The 22,602-nt window shown below is 41.5% G+C and overlaps 1 protein-coding gene across 7 annotated transcripts in view; it reads right to left on the bottom strand.

Moving 5' to 3' along the window:
* Positions 1–397: 397 nt before the first annotated feature.
* IPCEF1 (interaction protein for cytohesin exchange factors 1) overlaps positions 398–22,602 on the bottom strand; it is an 844,548-nt gene continuing 822,343 nt past the window's right edge. For all 7 annotated transcript variants that reach the window (XM_085611538.1, XM_085611539.1, XM_085611541.1 and 4 more), the window contains 2 exons: positions 11,643–11,836; positions 398–1,716 (listed from right to left, as the gene is read on the bottom strand). In XM_085611538.1, coding sequence (XP_085467664.1) covers positions 1,513–1,716; positions 11,643–11,836 — 398 coding nt within the window. In that variant the 3' untranslated portion in view covers positions 398–1,512. The remainder of the gene's footprint in view (positions 1,717–11,642; positions 11,837–22,602) is intronic.

The following is a 22,602-nucleotide window of genomic DNA, read 5'->3' as shown; positions in this document are numbered from 1 at the left end:
CCTATTACAAATTTACTATTTTACTGCACCAAAATCTGAATGTCCAGGTATTTACCAGGCATTTTTCCCTCTTTAAATTCCAGCAGATTTGAGCTGCTGAACTTTAATGGTGTTGGGAGGGAAGGGATCAGTATAGGTCTTTTTGATAAACAATGCAACACTTTTATCTCGCACAATGAGGGTCTAATAGCTGAACGTTAGTACCATACCTAAGCACAAGACAAAACAGTGACTTTTTCACTTCCCTTTAACCAAGGACTTAAAGAGAAATATCTCTTAAGGAGGGTTATCTAAGGAATAATAACACATAATAATATATTGATACCAATGTAACCAGCAATATTATCAACACACAAATTCTGAATGAATATTATAAACAAGACAAAACAAGGTCACACATTCGAGGAATTTAATGATGATCAGTCAATGAGGAGCATTTTTGATGTTACCCTTCAGAAGACACTTATCTGCTGTAAAAGCACAACGGAAAGCTACAAGCTCAATATAGAATAATAATATTAATACATGAAGTGAGGGTTAGTATAATTAGTGTGGCTATTACAAGTTGAGTTCTGTTTACTCTTGGCGATGCTGCCGCCTCTTATAAACTCTAGCCAGCTAACCCCATATTACTGGGCACAGAATTACAACCTATAAAAAATGTAGATGGCTCCAATGTTGGCTATCCGCATGTTGTTAGCAAAAAGAAATAGACGTTTAAAGCATAAATATTGGGGCCAGCACAACTTTCCAGTGTTTGCAATCCTGGTTTGGTGGGCAGCCCGACTCCTGCTCAGTTGACCATCCGAAAAGAAGGCCTAACTAAAATCTGGTCTCTGACATAGGTTCACATAAAAAGATGTTAAAAAAACTCCTTGAGTGCGATACTGTCTCTGGGCTAAGCCTCGTTCGTTGCTGCTTTATATTATTGAGTACCCAAAAAAGGACCTGTAATAAGGTCTAGAAGAACATCTTCCATGGAGAGATTGAGTGATGAAATCACTACTTTCAAAGAAGATTCCGATTAAAATTGAGCCATGCCGATCCGGCATGCCAATGTTTTCTGTTAAAGGTCTGTGATAAAGTGTTATCTTATTATATAAGTTATTTCAGCTTTACAATTGCAAATGCAAATGTTCTGCATCACCCTAAGCAATTGGTCCATCAAGTTCTCTAAGATGTGTGAGCATTAAATCCCGTTTGGTTTAAATCTACATGATGGCGTTCCTCCGTCAAATAAGGTTCATGGCTTGAATGTTCATTCTGCAAAGACACCACCAATTGATTGCACACCAACTAGTTTCACAAGTGTTGGGCTTCAGCAAGCAGATCATTGCAGATTTATGATAGATCCAATGGTGTCATCTAAACAAATTGTCACTGGTATCAGGGAGACTGAAGGTTGGAAAAGTAGCGCACAACACGGTTGAATCCCAGCTGAAACAACGCTTCCCTCAAGGTTTGGGCATGCTACCATGTAGGAACATTCAGTAAAGTACCAAGTTCTGGTTGTTATGTATTAATTTCTGTCTGATGATGTGGTCTTGTGTTACTTGGCGCCATGCTACTCCCCTCACAGCAGTCCTGGGGATTTTGTGGCTGGTGGATATCCTGAAACAGCATTATGTTTGTATCTTTCCAATCTCTGTACTTCTTTGCAGTCAGCTTGTGGTCTTCCAGCAGCTGGTTAATCATTGCCAGATCATGTTCTTTGCACTGTTAAGTCAACAACAAAAATACAATGAACATAGTATGAATTGCAGCTAACAATTTAGATTTTGTTCTATAAAGAGAAATCCAGACATTTACATTTGCGAAAGATACTTTGTTATATATGCTATAATGTGTGATTTAAAATGATAGAATTTCACGTTTTTGCCTTAATAAGAGAAATTGTCTATTTGAAAAAGCCTACAAAGAAAAAAACTATAGGACTAAAAACACAAAAATGAAGTCAATGGCAAAGTGCCAATTGCATTCTTTCTTCCATGTCACATTAGGAGACACACATTATTGATCCACCAAGTTCTAACATTGTTATTAAAACTTTGTGCATTGAAGGCCCAGTCCTTCTATGGTGCCTAAGCTCCCCTACTTGAAACAATTGTTGCGGGGATTCTGCACATACACAGAACTATGCGCAGAAAAACAGGACCTCAATGTATAGGGGTTGTACCTTCCTACCACCTTAGTGCCCAAAATCCCAAAACCAACTAGCTATAGTGTCTCATTTGTTCTCCTATATAATCACAAAGCTACAAATGATTAGACAACCCAGAACACAAAACTCCCGACTCTCTCAGGAATCGTAGTAGCAAGACATACCCTTTCGCTCACTCACTCATACTTGTCCACTATAAGAATTGTCAGAGTCACGGTTATAGTTCAAAATGTTTATTTTAACTATCGTGCTCTTATAATACAGTATACGAGCCACTACCAGCAGCAAAATGCATAAACTTAAAACAGTTAGCATGGTTACAATTCCATAGAATATAAAGGGAGATGGCATTCTATACAGACAGTGGAAAAAGGACTATGAAGCCTAACCACCCTCCCCTTGTTGAAGTTTAATACATAAAGGAAGATCTCTGGGCTGTGCCAGCAGACCCCATACGTTGGAGCCTAGATGGAAGGTTTACATCATAGGAACAGCATAGCTCTTCCCCAAGGAAAAGTCTCTCTCCAAGTGTGTGTGAACAACATGCATCACCGTGCTGTCAAAGCATGAGTTTCCAGCAGTGCAGCAGTGTTTAGCATGTTTTGTCTAGGTGCTTGGGACTAACCAGAACAGAATAACAAGAGGCATGTTTATCGACCTTGCACATCATGTTCAGACTAAACTCCAGGAAGAAGCAGAGAATGCTGAAAGCAGACAGTTCTTATGTGAAAGGCACAAACAGAGTCTGGCGAAATAAAGCAATGTAGTAACATGCGCAATAGCAGCATCATGGCAGCAGAGCTCATGCTAACTTAGCAATGTCGATAATGACCCTAACGGCCATATAACACAATGAAAAATGGCTCAGTGACCAGCGTAAGAGTAAGAAGGCAAAAGATGAACAGTGGTAGATAGTACTCTGGGAAAATTTTAAAGGAAAGATAGGGCACAGAAAGAGAAGACAGTGCATGGGCGAGGAGGATACATGGGCAAAAGCATAGGTAATAAAAGGGGAAATGATGACAAAGCAAGGAAAGGAGGAGGGTGAGAAAGGGCATGAAAGGGAGCCAGATGGGCTAAGTGGATCTCTCTTGTTGCAACTTTGGATAAAAAATATAAAAAGGTAAAATAAAATGTAAACTGCTACATTTAAACTAATAAATAAAAGTATTGAAAACTGTAGGTAACAAATAAGATTTAAAAGAGTAAGAATTTAAATAAAGATATTGCAAACTATACATTGTAGGATGATTGAACAAATGGAACTGCTACAATACTATCATCAGAAACCACAAAATGTTTAGGATTAACAGATTGAGCCACGTAGCCAGTTTAATATAAATAATGTGAATCTGTTACTCTCCCCTTTGTTAGCCACATCTGATTGTCTTTTGCAAATGATCAGTTATTATGGTAATTGTTGCATTTATGTATGTAGCGTGAATTGTGGAATGATTTGCCAGTCTATGCAGGTAGGTCTTGCTTGTTAATATTGATAAATGCATCTCTAGGAGAGAGAGTATGAAGTAAGGCATGCAGTGGAGCCTGTCAGAGGGTCATGGGACATTCACTGATTAAGAGACTATATTGTTGTGGGTAATATTCTTCAAAGCTAGTGTCTCCTGACCTCCAGCACTAATGCTCTCCAGTTGCACAACCACGTGCCTCCCTTTCTGCATTTGACTTTCCAATGGTAGCTAGGGCAGGCTTCCTTTAGGATGTAGACTAGAATCCTAACAAAGGTTCAAGTTGAATCTCATATATAGTGTTAAACTACAGAACAAAAATACCAAAGAATCAAACATATTATGGTAAAGTGGAGAGAAAAGGGAGAGAAAAGAAGAATAAAGAAATATGACAAAGTTACAAGAAATTTTCAAACAAGTGAATAAAAAATATATGACAAAGTAGCTAGAAACTTTCAGACAAGGGATACACCTGCACAAATTCGATTATTATATAGATATAGAAGATTTATTAGTAGGTCAATAATAATAGCAACAATACAACAACAATGGTGCTCAACAAGTTACACAACCATAAAGACAATACACTGTGTAAACATAAAACGTGGCTGAGAAAAATTACATACATGTAGTTTGAACAATACATAAACAACACATAGCAAAAGTCTGTCCTCTTCAATCAAGGCCACATGTAGGCGTCGACGGCGTTTCGACCATATTAGAGTTAGATGGTCATCATCCAGAAAAACAATAATGAATACCAAAGCGTCCAATTGAAAATTCGGTAAAAATCTAAAAACGAATATGAACATAGGGGTATCAGAAAAAATATATGTTTGCCGGGATCATATCATAGCGATACCAAAGGGGATGATGGATTGAGCGTTTGAGCACATCAAACACTCACCCCCAGTCAACTAATCTGGGTTTAATCCATCATCATTCTTTAGCTCACTCCACCACCCCAGTTCAGACATGGCCATATGCAAATCAGTCTGACCCTGTGCCTCATGGGAACAGTTCAGCCCGAACTGCCAAGCCATGTCTTCCCTGGACCGGAAACAAGCATCCTGGGACCGGTTTCAGGTTCATAACCCTCATCAGCCAGGCTATCTTGAATCCAGCGGCAAAGTGAGCAAGGGACCCACGTCTGGGCCTACCCTGCCAACTTAGGGCAAACAAAGCGATACCAAAGGGGATGATGGATGGAGCGTTTGAGCAAATCAAACCCTCACCCCCAGTCAACTGATCTGGGTTTAATCCATCATCATTCTTTAGCTCACTCCACCACCCCAGTTCAGACATGGCCATATGCAAATCAGTCTGACCCTGTGCCTCATGGGAACAGTTCAGCCCGAACTGCCAAGCCATGGACCGGAAACAAGCATCCTGGCACCGGTTTCGGGTTCATAACCCTCATCAGCCAGGCTATCTTGAATCCAGTGGAGTGAGCAAGGTACCCACGTCTGGGCATACCCTGCCAACTTAGCACGAACAAAGCAATATCAAAGGGGATGATGGATGGAGCGTTTGAGCAAATCAGGCACTCATCCCCAGTCAACTGATCTGGGTTTAATCCATCATCATTCTTTAGCTCACTCCACCACCCCAGTTCAGACATGGCCATATGCAAATCAGTCTGACCCTGTGCCTCATGGGAACAGTCCAGCCCGAACTGCCAAGCCATGTCTTCCCTGGACCGGAAACAAGCATCCTGGGACCGCTTTCGGGTTCATAACCCTCATCAGCCAGGCTATCTTGAATCCAGTGGCAAAGTGAGCAAGGGACCCACGTCTGGGCATACCCTGCCAACTTAGGACAAACAAAGCGATACCAAAGGGGATGGTGGACGGAGCGTTTGAGCAAATCAAACACTCACCCCCAGTCAACTGATCTGGGTTTAATCCATCATCATTCTTTAGCTCACTCCACCACCCCAGTTCAGACATGGCCATATGCAAATCAGTCTGACCCTGTGCCTCATGGGAACAGTCCAGCCCGAACTGCCAAGCCATGTCTTCCCTGGACCGGAAAAAAGCATCTTGGGACCGGTTTCGGGTTCATAACCCTCATCAGCCAGGCTATCTTGAATCCAGTGGCAAAGTGAGCAAGGGACCCACGTCTGGGCATACCCTGCCAACTTAGGGCGAACAAAGCGATACCAAAGGGGATGGTGGATGGAGCGTTTTTGTGCAAATCAAACACTGGGGATGATTGTGTCTCTTTTGCTTTCTCGCTCTAAGTGCACCAGGTATGCCCAGACGTGGGTCCTGGGCTCACTGTGCCACTGGAATCAAGCTATCCTGGCTGAAGAGGGGTGAAACCCCTAAACCGGTCCTAGGATGCTTGTTTCCGGTCCAGGGAGGACCTGGCTTGGCAGTTCGGGCTGGACTGTTCCCATGAGGCACGGGGTCAAGATTGATTTGCATATGGCCAGGTCTAAGTGGGGTGGCATGGTGAGCAAAAGAATGATGGATTTAACCCAGATCTCTTGACTGGGGGTGAATGTTTTGATTTGTTCTGCATTCCGTCCATCAATTGTGTGTCTTTTGCTTTCTCGCTCTAAGTGCGCCAGGTATGCCCAGACGTGGGTCCTGAGCTCACTGTGCCACTGGAAGCAAGCTATCCTGGCTGAGGAGGGGTGAATCTCTGAAACCAGTCCTAGGATGCTTGTTTCCGATCCAGGGAGGACCTGGCTTGGCAGTTCGGGCTGGACTGTTCCCATGAGGCACAGGGTCAAGACTGATTTGCATATGGCCAGGTCTAAACTGGGGTGGCATGGTGAGCAAAAGAATGATGGATTTAACCCAGATCTCTTTACTGGGGGTGAATGTTTTGATTTGTTCTCCATTCCGTCCATTAATTGTGTGTCTTTTGCTTTCTCACTCTAAGTGCGCCAGGTATGCCCAGACGTGGGTCCTGGGCTCACTGTGCCACTGGAATCAAGCTATCCTGGCTGAAGAGGGGTGAAACCCCGAAACCGGTCTTGGGATGCTTGTTTCCGGTCCAGGGAGGACCTGGCATGGCAGTTCGGGCTGGACTGTTCCCATGAGGCACAGGGTCAAGACTGATTTGCATATGGCCAGGTCTAAACTGGGGTGGCATGGGGAGCAAAAGAATGATGGATTTAACCCAGATCCCTTGACTGGGGGTGAATGTTTTGATTTGTTCTGCATTCCGTCCATCAATTGTGTGTCTTTTGTGATCATATCATAGCACAAGATCAATCATTCCGACTAAATCAGGAGAAGAGGTGAAAAAATTAACTAAGAAAGAGCAATTGCCAATTAGAGAGACGAAAAGACCGAAAGAATTGGTACCGAAAGAGCCAGTGATTGTGATCAGTATTGGATCCAAATGCTGTCAATAAGACCAAAAGAATAAAATAAAAAGTGCTCAACGAGTAAAGCAGAAAGGTGCCAACACCCTGTGAAAGGGAGTGCTAAATGAGAACCAAAATTAGATATAGAAGAAGAATATTTCCTATACCAAATGAGGAAAGTAGCCAGGAAAATCAATCACCTATAAATGGCAAGTCCACAGCATGGAAAAAGAGGGCTCCACTAGCTCCAAGTTAAGTTGCTCCAAAACGAAAATACAGAAGCACTCTCTAAGTACATAAAAGGCCAGGATTAATCACTTATAATGTCTAACCAAGGTCTGTAAAAAATATACTCAGCATATACTCACATCCGCTATAACTTTGTCATATTTCTTTATTCTTCTTTTCTCTCTCTCCCTTTTCTCTCCACTTTACCATTTTTTGTTTGCTTCTTTGGTATTGTTATTGTGTATTTTAACACTATATAAGAGATTCAACTTGAACCTTTGTTAGGATTCTAGTCTTTATTTTGCCCCAGGTTCAGGTCTTAGGGCTGCCCCTGTTGGTGGTAACTTCCTTTAGGATGCAGCATGGCACTCAGATAAAATATTAAAATATGACAAGTAGTAACATACAAGAAACTAAGTGACCAGTCAGTCAGAATCCTTTACAAAGGGGACTAGAGTCTGGTTATGTATGTAGTACATGCAGCTAGCTATGATTAAGTATTTTCTGTAACTGCTACGCAAAGTATGAAGATTGAAATTCAGTCCCGGACCACCAAATAAGCGCCAGTGGGCCCACTGCTTAAATGTTTCACTAAAATTTCTCATATGAAGGATTAGTCATTGACCAGGACAGGCTGATGTGGATTAAAGTTCTTATCATTCAGTATCAGGATGTATATATCTCCTTTACCATCCCTGGTTAAACCATACGTCACTGGCTTGCTGCATTGTTTCCCCCCTTTACTGATGCATCTGTATTAATACGACAACATGAATGAAGCCATCCTCAGTGTGCCATATCAAGGTTGCCATGACAAAGCCACAGTCCAATACTAATAGCTGTCAGTCGTTTCTTTCTATATAAAAACATCTTTACAGTTATCTTAACTTTCCCTATTCACCTTAAATTATTTGTCCTACAGGCTTGTGCTCCTGGAAAGCCATTTAGCCATGCACACAGACTTGAAAGAGGTCTTATCTAGAGAGAGAGGGTGTGTGTGTGTGTGTGTGCGTGCGTGCACGTGTGTGTGTGTGTGTGTGTGTGTGTGTGTGTGTGTGTGCTTGCGTGCGCGTGTGTGTATATATATATATATAAAAAAGAGAAAGTGACAAAGGGAGTGTGTATTTGTCAAGTCAAGTCAAAAGCAATGTTTATTTAGACCATAGTCTTTAAGCAACGATATAACGCAGTTATAAATAATAAAACAATACAGATTCTTCATCAATTCCATTAAAAATTGTTAACCTATAGGCAGCAAAGTAACAACACGAATATCCTGCACGGGGTGGCGCAATAACATGATTAATTGATATATACAATTTATTACAACTCCCTAAAACTGATAAAGATTCATATAGGTTAAAATGTATATTGATTACAATACACATATTAATGAGGTTCAAGTTTTAAAATCACTAAAACACCATCGGTTTTTCCCTGAAGAGACTTTTAATGGCTTTCATGTAATGTCCGATTGCAATTGCTATCTCAAGATTAGGCATCTCTGTAAGTAAGGCTACTGCCTGATCCCATGACCTCGTATCATATTTTTAAAAGATTGGGCATAGGAATTGTTTACGCTGGTCAAAACCTATAACACAATCTACCAATATGTGCAAAATTTCGCTTTTTGTACCCAACATACATTTACAGGTTCCATCAGGCTGGATCATTTCTGCTTTTATTTTCTCATTTACCAGCCAAGGATGAATGCCAATTCTGAATCTTAAAATTTCACATCTAAGCCAATAGTTAGGCTATGTGTCCAGGTAAGGGCACCAGGCTTAATTCAAGGGCATTGTGAGGGTGTTCCCATGCAACTCCCATGGTTTTTTAATTATTCCCAGATTTTCAAAACCTTGTAAACCTAGGAATGCACCAAAAATATACACCTCACCTGGAGAGGCCTAATGAGGGGAAATATATTTTTGATCCTAATTTTTCCTCTTTCTATGCATTCTACAGCACACATAGAAAGTGGAAAAAGCCTCTCAGGATTGTTTTTGTTCAGGAAGGTGCCTCGTCCCGCACCAAAACACTCATGCCTACAATACAGGCACCCTTGTACCATGGTACAAGGGTGCCTGCATTGGTAGCCAGTGGTACCAGCACTAGGGTAAAGTACAGGAATGAGCCATTTTGCATAAATACTGTACATTCCTGCCTTTTCCCTGTGACGCAGGGCAGCATAGCAAGATGACTTGCTGCACTGCCCTGCTCCACAGAAGTCATAAATATGTCCCTCAGGGCATAAAGCGATTTATGTTAAACCGCCAATGTTGGTTCAGGCGCAGTGTACTGATTGAAGGATGCATCATCACATGCTATGAGTGGGGGTCGTCCTTCCATAAATAATAAGGATAAAAGAGAGCTCCATATTTAACAATTTAGCATTTCTGAAATAGTAGAAGGGAGATTGTTTGGTCACTCTCAATTGTGATATTGTGCTATATTTGCACAACTAAGATTGCAGTGACTCTGTAGGTACTGAACTGAGATGAGGACAGTTTAACCAGACTTCAACCACAGTCTACAATGCAAATATCTTCAACTGAAAACTGTGCATTATGCTGCATATGAAGATTGTACTGCTTCTAAGTATTGTGGGTCAGCAAAGTACAAGTGAAACATTAGCATTGTCCAGACAGCAGTTGTTCAGGTGAGTTGAGAAACAGGTGTTGGAACAAAAGTATTTGCTGATAAACAGGCACTGACATGTCCCATTGCAGTTAATGATTGATTGAGACTAAACAAGCACACAATGTCAGCAATATACCACCCTGAAGCTAATGGCCAGTGTGAAAGGTTCACCTGTATCTTAGCAGAGTGTTTACCAGTGGGGTCAGTCTTCATTCTAGTGCTCAGGATTTAAAGGGGGTGTAAATCTCCTCAAGTAAGGTGGGCATTAGTTCCCAATAGTTCTACCTACTATATAATTCTTATTTCCCTCCAGGCCACTTTTATACTTTAACCTGGTCGAGGAAGAAGAAGATATCATCTTTAATATAGCTTCACAATACATGGAGGAGCATTTATCTCTACATTGGGATATGAACTGCAGGTGTAGTGAGCCAATTTGCACCAGGAAGAAGAATGGCATATTTAATTCATCCTGGTCAATCCTGTACCCAGTTTTAGGCCAGAGAAAAGAAAAGAAATTATAAAACTGTTAAAAAAATATGAGATGCATCGCTGGAGGTCCTAAACACATTTGACGAGAGCCAAAGTTGAATCTACTTTCTTAAATTACTATTTCATTATTGGAGAACATTGTTGGAGGTCACTGTATTCCCCATCATACAAAAAGTTGTAAAGTGACAATGAGGTAATCGAAAGATGGAGATATCAGATCATGGCCTGCACTACCCTGAAGGACGGTCCACCAAGTTATAAATTGTGCCATACACTTGACGGACCAGGCTGAAAGAAAATAACACATGCTTTGTAGTTTGCTAAAAACATAAATGAGAGATCAACAGGTATTACGGCATTTGTGTTTTGTACATTATGTTGGAAAGAAAATGGGTTATTTACTAATGTATATTCTCATGCTCTATCTTTCCTCGTGAGTGGACTTTGGTTGAGGGGACAGAAGGGAGGTGGTTTCTATCACCGAAAGCAGTGGGTGGCAATAGTGAAAGAAGTAGGCGGCGGTGGAAGTGGGCAGCAGCAGACGTGGAAAGAGCCTCCCAAAACTTCAGGCCCTAGTACATATTTTATCAGAAATTAAGCAATGTAAAATTTATGAAAAGTGAACAAGTATATAACACAAAAAATTCTACTTGTTTACTGGGAGGGGATCATCACCAAACTGAAGGAGGTGGGTGGGAAAGATATCACCAATTCTCCACGACTTTGTCTACTCAACATATGGGAGGCCACCCACTTAACTCACTCTGAACAAGCCTGGGTCTCACTGGGGCTCACCCTAGCAAAAAGGAATATTGCTCAGAAATGGGGAACAGGGGACTTGCCAACGTTACGGGGATGGGAAAAAGACATGGATGGTGCTATGATTGCGGAGAAGGTGGTATTTAAGAATAGAGGTTGCCCGAAGAAATGGGACCATAAATGGGACAAATGGAATGTCTCGAGGGGTGGCATATGTATCTCACCCGAGGAGGAATTACGGAGAGGGAGGTTGGAAACTGATTTTCCACAAACGTGATTTGGGAAATATGCATGATCAAAATTGTAAGTTGGGACTAATAACTCTTAAATTTCCTTGTACTGTCTTGATACAACCTGTTTTTGAACTCTTCACCTGTTGTAATGTTACAATTGTTCAATAAAAAGAGTTTGGGAAAAAAAAAAATTTGACTTGTTGTATGTCCAAAGTTCACTACTTCAGTGCTAAAATACGAATTGTTCAGTTAGTTGTTCTCCCACATTATGATATATCGGGAACATTTCCCTATTTTATTTTACATTTTTTTTGATACCTCACACAGAACCACACTCTTACCTTCAGCGTGCTGTTGAGCGTTCTTATTTTATGTAACTTATCATTTATTGAGGGGTTTTTGCTGCGTTTGATGAATGATTTTCTCAGCTCCCGCTTTGTAGATGGTCTTCGGTCACCAATGGGGGATAGACTTGCTTGTTCCAGAGACTTGAAAAGTCTCTGCATCTCATCGTACTCTGGGCCCATACTTTGTGCTTGGAAAATAAAAACAAAAGCATTAAATATGGTTGAAATCACAAACAGAACAGCAGACCTTTAAGTTTCCCCTCCTTTGGTTCTCAAATCTGATGTAAGAAGAGTTCAATGTGAAAACATAGCCTGCAAAATCATCTTGGGGGTTATTTACAAGTCCCTTGCTCCGCCGGTGTGTCACTTTTAATATGCGAAAAAGAGATGTACCGGTGGCGCAAGGAACTTGTAAATAAGCCCCTTATATTCCAAAACATAAGCAGCCAAAATCTCATGTTTGCATTAATATCTCCCTGCAAAAATTGACCTATTTTTAATTCCTAAATCCAGCCAAAGCCAATTTCCAAATATTTTAGGACTGCTTTAATTTATTATTGTAGCCGAAATGTTTACTGTTTATGTAAGGTCGGGGTTTTTGTAGTCTAGGTTTTGGAGCATTTGCTTTTGAGAAAATATGTTTTTGAAAGTTCATGTTTCAACCTGCTAATGCTAGAATGATTCACATTGCATCATTACAAATCTGTCTGCCTCGAGTAGCTCTCAGTTGTTGTTTTGTCTGAGTGACCTCATAGTTCATATGAGTTTTTAACATGTGGTTTTATAATTCAATTTTTTAACATGACTATGATTGATCTTCTTGGAGCTGTTTGATCTATTTCTGGATTATAGGTGAACACGTAGTTCTTCGTCCCCATTCAATCCGTATGGTTGTTTGGTACGTAAACTAATTATCAATCTGGATTCCAGGCGTCAACTGAGAGCTACTCATTGCAAATTGGAGACGATGCTTCCCATGAAATCTCCAAAATTCCATAATGAAAATGTATGGCACTCATTTAAGTTTCACCAGTATAATTTATGGAACCTATGGAATTTTTTAACAAAAATCGCTGATTGAGCAATAGAATTCAACTTGGGGCATTCAGCTGCAAGAGGGAGATCACAGCGACGAGGAAATCAAATAATCTTGAACCATAAGTTAACCTTATTGTGATTTAACTTGGTTAAGAAATTCCATTAAAAGGAGTTATGGGAACATGAGTAACATTGTATAAACTTTCAATAATGAACAGTGTGGACTTATTTTATATACTTTTTTTTACACAAGGCACTACATCTCTCACAATGCCTCATTATGGGCTTAGTGGGTAGTTATGTATAAATAGAAATGCATTGGTTAACAATTGGTGATGGTGACGACTAAAACTGAATGAAATAAAATAGCCTAAAACATATCTCCTGGAGTGCGAGTACCTTTCTTGTTGGATAAGTATATAAGTATCAGGAGCAACAATATTCCTCCCTAATCAGTAAGTTGAAGAAGAATACTGAAGTTATAATAACCAAAGCAGATAAGGGAGGTAATGTTGTCTTGTGGGCCAAGAGTGATTATCTACAAGAAGCCTATCGCCATCTGAATGATGAACTATGTTATTGAAAGGCGACCTTTAATGATATTAGAAAATTAAAAGAGTCCATCCATGCTGAATTAGGACAATGGAAAAGAGTTGGTTTACTGAATAAGAATGAACATGGTTTTTTGAAAGTTGAGTTTCCCACTACTGCAGTCTTGTACTTTATCCCTAAAGTACCCAAACAACAAGTGCCTATTCCTGGGAGGCCTATTATCTCAGCGCAACGCAGTTTGTGTGAGAACATATCCAAGTATGTTGATTTTTTCTTGCGTGAATTTGTGGAGGAACTGCCATCGTACATAAAGGACACGGGGCATTTTCTCTCTAATGTATTGTCAACTCCTTGGCAAGAAGGATATCTTTTCATTGTCATGGACATCTGTTCTCTCTACACCAGCATAAGACATTGTGATGGTTTACAGGCAGTTACATTTTATCTTGAGAAGAGAAACATCATCTTCCATCAACACAACACCATATTATTGCGTATGATTGAATTATGTTTATGTAATAACTATTTTTTGTTCGATCAAGAAGTGTTCCAGCAATTGCAGGGCGTGGCTATGGGGGCATGTTTCTCCCCCAGCTACGCGTGTTTACACGTGGGCTGGTGGGAGGAACATGTCCTCAGATGCACCCATGGTGAATTGTATTTAACTCATGTCGTACGCTGGTGGAGGTTCATCGACGATGTTTGCATTATTTGGAATGGGTCAATTGATTCAGCCAATGAATTTGGGAAGCTGGTCAACCTGAATGATTTGAATCTAGAGTTCACTGCCCACATTAGTGCAGACCATGTTGAATCCCTCGATGTTAAATTGTATATCCTTGACAATAATATTCAGACCAAAGTACACCGCAAGAGTACAGCTGGGAATGCAGTACTCCATGCTCAGAGTTCCCATCCTTATCATCTTCTTAGGAGTATTCCCTATGGAGAGTTCCTCCGCATCAAGCGAATCTGTAGTACAGACTTGGACTGTAGTAGATGCCAGGAACAATCGTTCCATAGATTCTTAGCTCGTGGGTACAAAAGAAAAGATCTGGAATCTGCACTAGCTAAAGCCAATATCACAAACCGCATTGAATATCTTGAGTCGGTTACCAGGACAACCACCCATAAATCTATGTCCATTACCAATAATGATTGTAGTGAGCCTAATCCTATTCAGTTTATTACCACTTTTAGTAATCAGGACAAGGATTTAAGAAAATTGATTTACAAAAACTGGCCCATAGTGAAAACTGACCTCCCTATGTCTCAGCTAGTACCTGATTTACCTCAGATAACTTTCAGGAGAGCTCCCTCTATGAGGGATGCCTTGGTGAGAACTAGTCCTGAGGCCACTAGCACGCATACTTGGTTGTCTAATCGGAAGGTTTTTTTTAAGTGTAGCTCGTGTCGAGCGTGCACATTTGGTATTAATACATGTGAATTCATGAGTGAATTTGATCAGATCCCTATTACCCTTAAAGGTTTCTTCACGTGTAAAACTGATCATGCAGTATACGTTCTTGAATGCTCTTGCAAATTGAAGTATATTGGCAGTACCAAATTACAGGCATCAGCACGGATTTTACAACATTTACGAGCTATTGTTAATTCTGACTCCAGTTACCCTGTTGCCCGTCATTTTAAATTAGTTCATCAGAATAATCTGAATGATTTAAAGTACTTCGTGATTGATGCAGTACCTTAATTACCAAGAGGGGGCAAAAGGGAAAAACGTCTCCGACAATTAGAAACCCATTACATACTTTTATTAGACACTAAGATGCCAAATGGCCTTAACACAGGGGAAGACATGCATAATTTTCTATGAATAGAGGTTTTAGTTTAATGCGTCTCTGTGCCAACTGTTAACTCAATTTCTGAACACTATTTCTTATTACACTTTTGGTACTAGTCCTCCTGGCTGACCTGATTATACCAATACAGTTTATTCGAATTGTGGTTTTTACCCGACTGTACCCTTTTGGATTGGTTTTAGATTTTCCACCATGGTCTTGGTTTGTTATAAGATTTTTTGGGGAATGATTCTATATGTGCTTCCATTTGTATTCTATCTGGTAACCCTGGTTTTAGTGAGGTCTTAACTCTGGATGTTACCAATTCTACTTAGTTATAAACCCCTCTTTAGTTTCCTTATCATTCTTGCTGCTAGATTGTTATGCTATTTGCACTTGTTAAGTGATATTTGCACAGATGCACTTGCACCTTATCATCTGTACAGTTGCTCTATTAGCTATTATTCGCTGTATGGCTATTCTAATATTTTTTGAATTAGGTCAGAACCCGATATTTGTTGTATTTGCAATATTTTGACCACTGCCATACATGCTTTGCGATATTTGCACATATGCACTTGCACTTTATCTCATACATTGATGAGCAACCGTACTGATTTTATTGTCATAATTGCAAATGTGTATATATGTGTTTATTTATATCTATGTGTAACTATGACCTACTGTGAGAAGGAAACGTATTGAGGGTGTTTTAGCTGATTTTTAACATTGAATCGATTTTCAATTATGCCTTAGGATTTGAAGGTTATATTTCAAGACTGTGATCCGCCATGACCTCTCTGTAATTTTAATATTTTTGTATGTATATCTACTTTTTTCATTGGGGTATCCCTCCCGTTTTTAAAGAAGTTATTCCCAATTTGATTGGTTATACTCTGTGTTACAAAATAAGTTGTTTTATGGAACTGTGTGCATAATATAAAATGGGGTTTATTGTAAAAAGATTCTTTTACCACTATGGTAGTATTGGCTTTAAACATTTATATTGAATCTGAAGTATTGTAGAGATATAGTATCTCTTCTATTTTTACCCTGTTTTATTCTGTAGTTTGTTTTTTTGTATGCCGCATTTTCATTGGTTTACTTGAGAGGGATACCCCCGTTTTGCACTATATCATGAATGATTGGTTCCTTAGGTGTCATGTGATCAAGGCCATGGTAACGCGGCAGAAACGCGTCATGCCGATCGACTCGGAAGAATAAATCTGCACTAATTGAAATGCCGATCGACTCGGAAGAATAAATCTGCACTAATTGAACTTTACAGCGTGCTGTGGTCTGTACCCTTTTCCATTCATTTGTTGGAATTTGGGAACTCTTCATTTGCTTCTTCGATTGTAAAAAATCTTGCTGGCACATGTTTTGGGCTACTGAGGAGTCTGAAGAAGTTTCTTCCCTTGCTGCCATACAGGGACAGAGAGACGGTGGTGCGTGCACTGGTTCTCTCCCGCCTGGATTACGCTAATGCCCTCCTGGTGGGCAGCCCAGGCTACCTTGTAAAGAAATTGCAGGTGGTCCCAAATTCGGCAGCCAGAATTCTAGGCGGCCTCCTCCCCTGGCATAGTGCTCGGGCTCAACTTCGGTCACTTCATTGGCTTCCCGTGGAATCACGCCTCCAATTCAAAATGCGGTCTATCGTGCAACAGGCCCTTTATGGTCTTGGCCCCAAGTATCTGCAGGATAGATTCTCCTTTTATATCCCTAGGAGACAGTTGAGGTCGTCCTCTTTGCTGCTGATGCAGACCCCCAAATTTAAGCGTAAACGGCTGGGTGGTAACTCGTTTGCCCGTAGAGCCTGCCTCGCCTGGAACTCTCTTCCCCTGACTTTGAGGGCTATCTGTGATCCTCGTCTGTTTAGAAAGTCCTTGAAGACTCTGCTGTTTTGAGGGACATCTGTGTTTTTGGCCGTTTTTCTGTCGATAGCGCCGGGACACTTCCGAGTAGCTGCGCGCTGAATAAATCAAATAACATAACATATATATATATATATTCACTGAAAAAAACATAGGTTTCACACGTTATAGTTAGCTGGACATTTTACTGATAAAAAACCAATGAAATTCCCCCGTTATAGTTACTGTAGGCAACTATAACTCACGCGACCGTAATCCTCTGCTGATGCTAATACTGTATTTAGACACTTATTTGCCCATGTCTTCTTCCATTAAATTTTAGCTATACATATATTACAAATATTTTTTTTTTCATAAAGACACATATGTCATCAGCAGAGGATTACGGTCGCGTGAGTTATAGTTGCCTACAGTAACTATAACGGGGGAATTTCATTGGTTTTTTATCAGTAAAATGTCCAGCTAACTATAACATGTGTGAAACCTATGGTTTTTTCAGTGAATTTGCAAGGTTTTTTAAATGCTAATTCCTAACTATAACGTGTGTGAAACCTATGGTTTTTTCAGTGAATTTGTACGGTTTTTTAAATGCTAAGTTACTTTACGCCATTTGTGGCGTGCGCGCCCACTTAACGCAGTTCGTTCCGTGCGCGCACGGTGCGCACCGTGCGCGCACAGTGAGCACGCGGTGCGCTTCGCGCACCGCGTGCCCACGTTACGCTAGATGGGCCATGAACGCACGATGCGCTTCGCGCACCGTGCGCACATGGAGGACATATGATGAGCATCGTTGTGACAGGTAAAATATATGTTTTGTTTAGCTCTATTAAGCCATACAAAAAAGGTGCCCTTCGGGCACCTTTTGCACACGGGGTGGGGAGAATGTGGATATATATTTTTTTTTTATTATTATTTCTTACCGTACGCGTACGGTAAGCGTAATCGGCGAAATTTTCGAAAAAATTAAAATTGCCTTTTTTCACTTGTGGGATCGTTGGGGACTCCCTCAACATGGCTAGGTGCTTGGGAGCTGTGTAAACAGCCCCTTTACATGTTTTTGCACTTGGTTTTTCAACCCCCTGTCAGAGTGCGAGAGAGAAAATGGCGGCCGCCGCTTCCTGGTTTCGACCGATTCGAATGTTTACTAAGATCTAAGGGCCAATCAGAATCGCGCTCGCGCACGCCACCGTACGCGTACGGTAAGCGCACCGTAAGCGCACCGTAAGCTGGCTCAGATATATATATTGATTTAAAGGCTATTTTCTCAGAATCTACTGAACAGATTTACACCAAACCTACAAAAGGCACTTCCTTGACCTGAGGACTACCTCTCTGCCAAATTTCAAGTAATTCTGTTCAGCCGTTCGGGCTGTAGCTGTGTCTAAAGGTCCTATGGAAAAATGCATGGGAAAAACGCGTTTTGGGACCCCCCTTTTAGCTCAGCCCCCGCTTGACGAATCCCCCCCGAGACTTTCAGGGTAGGAGCGGAGCGCCCCACCTATTTTGAAAAATTCGCGAGGATTCGTCAACCGGCGCCAAAGTTATTCAAAATAGAATGTTGCGGATTTCCTATGGAAACGTTGTCCTAACTATAACTACCTACTGGCGACCGCCAGTAGGTAATATATATATATATATATATATATATATATTCACTGAAAAAACCATAGGTTTCAGGGGTGTTATAGTTAGCTGGACTTTTCACTTGTACAAAACCATTGAAATTCCCCCGTTATAGTTAGTTCAGCTAACTATAACTCGCGCGCCCGCAATGCACTGCTGATGACGTCACATATTACATCACTCATGACATGGTCAGTGACATCACTCATGACATCTCAAATGACATCACTCATGACATCACGGATGGCATCATCCAGTGAATGTCTGTTTTTCTGAAAATTAAATATGTTTTATATATGTATATATCAAGGTCGATGGAAGAATAAATGGGTATATAAGTGTCTAAATGGATGATTTGTTTTTGAAAAATTGATTGTGTAACTGACTGATTAAGTGTATCAGTGAATACATGGCTTAGGGAGTAATGTTTAAATATGTAAATATCTGTATCAGTCTCTCACTTTGTGTATAAGTGGCTGCATGGGTTGGTGAGTAGCTACATGGGTGTCTATATAGGTTATTAGTTGGTTTTTTGAGTATCAGTCTGAGTGTCTGCATGGTTCGGTGGGGGGTATTACGTAGTGCATAGGTGCATGAATGAGTGACTCACTGTTTGTATGTGTTGAACACAGAATGTGTGCAGGACTGTATGGGTGGATGAGTGTGTGTATGGGTGTGTTAGTGAGTGAATGACTGTCTCAATAGTGTCTTTATGAGTAACTACATATGTTTTAAACTAGTATATGTGACTATTGGTGTATATAAGTGAGTTTATGTGAGAGTGAGAGATTGAAAGAGTTCCTGTATGAATAAGTATGTGTTTCTATAAGTGATTGTTTAAAAGACTAAGTATGTGTAAGTTTCCGTAGAAGTAAGTGTGGTGGTGTGTGTATAACTGTATATGCAAGTAAATGTATGTTTGATTCTTTATTAGCATGAGTGACTATGTGTGTGAGTAACTCTATGGATAAGTGGCATTGTGTAACAGGATGTATAGGTGTATGAGTACATATGATGAGTGAGTACATGTATGAGTGACTGTATAGGACTGTTGGTGAATGAGTGGATGTGTATGTGGATCTTAGAATTACTGAAGAGGTTGTTGTAACTGGTATTGGCATGTCCATTGTTTTGAAAATTTTAGCCTCTATTTTTGAATGTGTGTATCAAAGGTTATATTAGGGTTAGAGGAGGTCTGCCACTCTATCACAAGGATGATGTCATCAGTGATGTCATCAGGGATGTCATTTGAGATGTCATCCGTGATGTCATGAGTGATGTCACTGACCATGTCATGAGTGATGTAATATGTGACGTCATCAGCAGTGCATTGCGGGCGGGCAAGTTATAGTTAGTTCAGCTAACTATAACGGGGGAATTTCAATGGTTTTGTACAAGTGAAAAGTCCAGCTAACTATAACACCCCTGAAACCTATGGTTTTTTCAGTGAATTTCAAAGGTTTTTTAAATGCTAATTCCTAACTATAACGTGCCTGAAACCTATGGTTTTTTTCTGTGAATTTCAAAGGTTTTTTAAATGCTAATTTCTAACTATGCCTACAGAGATAGGACATGTGAAGAAAGAAGAAAAAATGCACAGAAAGAAAAAAAAGAAGTGCAGAAAGAAGCAACAGAAGTCCTCAAAGACGAAGAAAAGTGCAGGAAGAAGGATAACATGCAGAAAGAAGAAAAAGAAGAGCAGAAAGAATCCTTGTTGCAAAATCATCCTGTACCCTCAACTTTTTCAGACAGATACTGGTGGTAACTGAGTCTGACTAACCAGTCCTAGAGCCAGTGCTATGTTAAAAGACACTTAGAATACAGTGAAAACACCTACATACACTAGGGAACATTATGCGTTGGGGTCCCCCTGTGATTAGCATGACCTCCTCTGTAAGCCCCTAGTATATGTTATGTTATGTTATGTTACTGTTTTTTGTACCGCGCACAGCTGCCCCAGCAAAGGGGCGTCCTGGCGCCAGAAAAGGTAGACACAACAAGACAGAATGCAACAGGTTGCTAGATTTTATTAAAAAGAAACGTTTTAATAACACCTCTGAACCTAGTTAAATCTTCCTCATCACGGATGTCGTAGGGAAGAGCGTTCCAGAGCTTGGCAGCTACTACTCGAAAGGAGCGGCCACCCGTCCTGTTCAACCGAAAACGGGGAACAACAGCTAAGTTCTGGCCCAAGGATCTCAAAGAGCGAGAAGGGGTGTACGGAGAAAGAAGATCCGTGACAATAGGAGGAGCCAAGCCTTTCAAAATTTTAAAGGCCAGGCAAAGCACCTTAAACTCAATGCGCCGCGCCACAGGCAGCCAGTGGAGAGTGTGCAATACACCGGACACTGAGCAACGCTTGGGCAACCCAAATATTGCTCTTGCAGCAGCGTTCTGCACTCGTTGAAGCCGCAAAAGTTCGGCCTTGTTCGTGCCTGCAAGCAGAGCACTGGCATAGTCTATCCTAGATAGTACCGAGGCCTGGACCACCAGCTGTCTCGTGCTGGCATCAAAGAATTTGAGCACCGGCCTAATGCTCCTGATAATGCCGAAGCAAGAGGCAGCCACCTTTTTCGTATGGCAGGTGAAACTAAGGGAAGGGTCTAGCCAGACCCCAAGGTTCTTTAACTCCATTACAGGAGAAGGGGTCATACCTAGCTCGGGGGGCCACCAACTATCATTCCAGCATCCAGGAAGCTTACCAAACACCATCACCTCTGTCTTCTTAGTGTTCAATTGGAGACAGTTCTGATTCATCCAATTGGCCACCGAACGCAGCCCCTCACAAAAGTTGAGGGCATCCATAGCTGAGTCCCCACTTAGTGTGACCGCCAGCTGCGTGTCATCCGCATAGGAGACCATTGTCAGGCCCCAGCTTTTGACTACCGCAGCTAGCGGCCTCACATAAAGATTAAAAAGAGTGGGGCTCAGAGATGAACCCTGAGGAACCCCCGACGTGAGCGGGTGTGAGGTGGACTTACCGGGTGGTATCGCAACCTGGAAAGATCTGTTGGAAAGAAAGGAGCGGAACCAGCCTAGTGCCAACCCCCTAACCCCAGCTTCCTCTAACCGCCGCATCAAGATGTCATGGGACACCGTATCAAAAGCGGCGCTCAGGTCTAACAAAAGGAGTGCCGCTGTTTGACCGGTGTCCAGCACGGAGCGCAGATGTTCAGCCATATAAAGCAAGGCAGTCTCCGTGCTGTGGGCTTTACGGAAACCATTTTGCGTGGGGTCCAAGATGTTAGCTTTATCAAGATGGTCCGCCAGGATCCCATTCACATGGGTTTCAATGACTTTGGCAGCCCACGGCAGCAAGGAGATGGGGCGGTAGTTCTCAGGTTTAGTGGGGTCGAGGGTAGGCTTTTTCAGGATGGGAGTGACTACCGCTTGCTTCCACTTGCAAGGTACGGTCCCAGAACCCAGAGACATATTGATGAGGGAAAGTAAGGGAGCACGGCATATATCCCGCATGTTTTTAAATAAGGCCGGTTTAAGGGAGTCTGCCGGGGAGCCAGATTTAATTTTTTGGCTCAAGAGATCAAATCCCTCCTCCGATAGGGGGGCCAGACAGTCCAGGATCCTATCCTTGAACTCAGGACAGACAACAGGGTTCGCACCGTGCACGGCAGCAGGGAAGGAGTGGTAAATAGCTTGCACCTTCTGAACAAAAAACATGGCCAAGCGCTCGCAATGGGAGTCTGTGCATATTTCAGCCGCAGGGGTCCTCTTAGTTATGAGGTCCTTTAGGACCTTAAAAATTAATTTGGAGGGGTTCGGGCTGTTCCGAAACTCCTGCGCATAGAAAGCGGCACGTGTACGACACACCGCTCTGTGATATGCCTTGGATATAGTGAGGTAACAGATCTTAAGCGCGGGATCATAGGCTTTCCTCCATCGCCTTTCCGCTTGCCTACACTCTCTCTTGAGAGACACCAGTGTCTCATCGTACCACGGGCTATGAGCCTTGGTCCGGCACTTGGAACGTACACAGGGAATAAGAGAGTCTAAGGCTGAGCCAATCCAAGTGCAGAATGCATCATACCCACCGTCCACGTCAGAGAGGAG

This window comes from Triturus cristatus, chromosome 6 (genome assembly GCF_964204655.1).
Source record: "Triturus cristatus chromosome 6, aTriCri1.1, whole genome shotgun sequence".
Classification (NCBI taxonomy): Eukaryota; Metazoa; Chordata; class Amphibia; order Caudata; family Salamandridae; genus Triturus; species Triturus cristatus.
The sequence above is the reverse complement of the archived record's forward strand: the minus strand, read 5'-3'. Positions and strand labels throughout refer to the sequence as shown.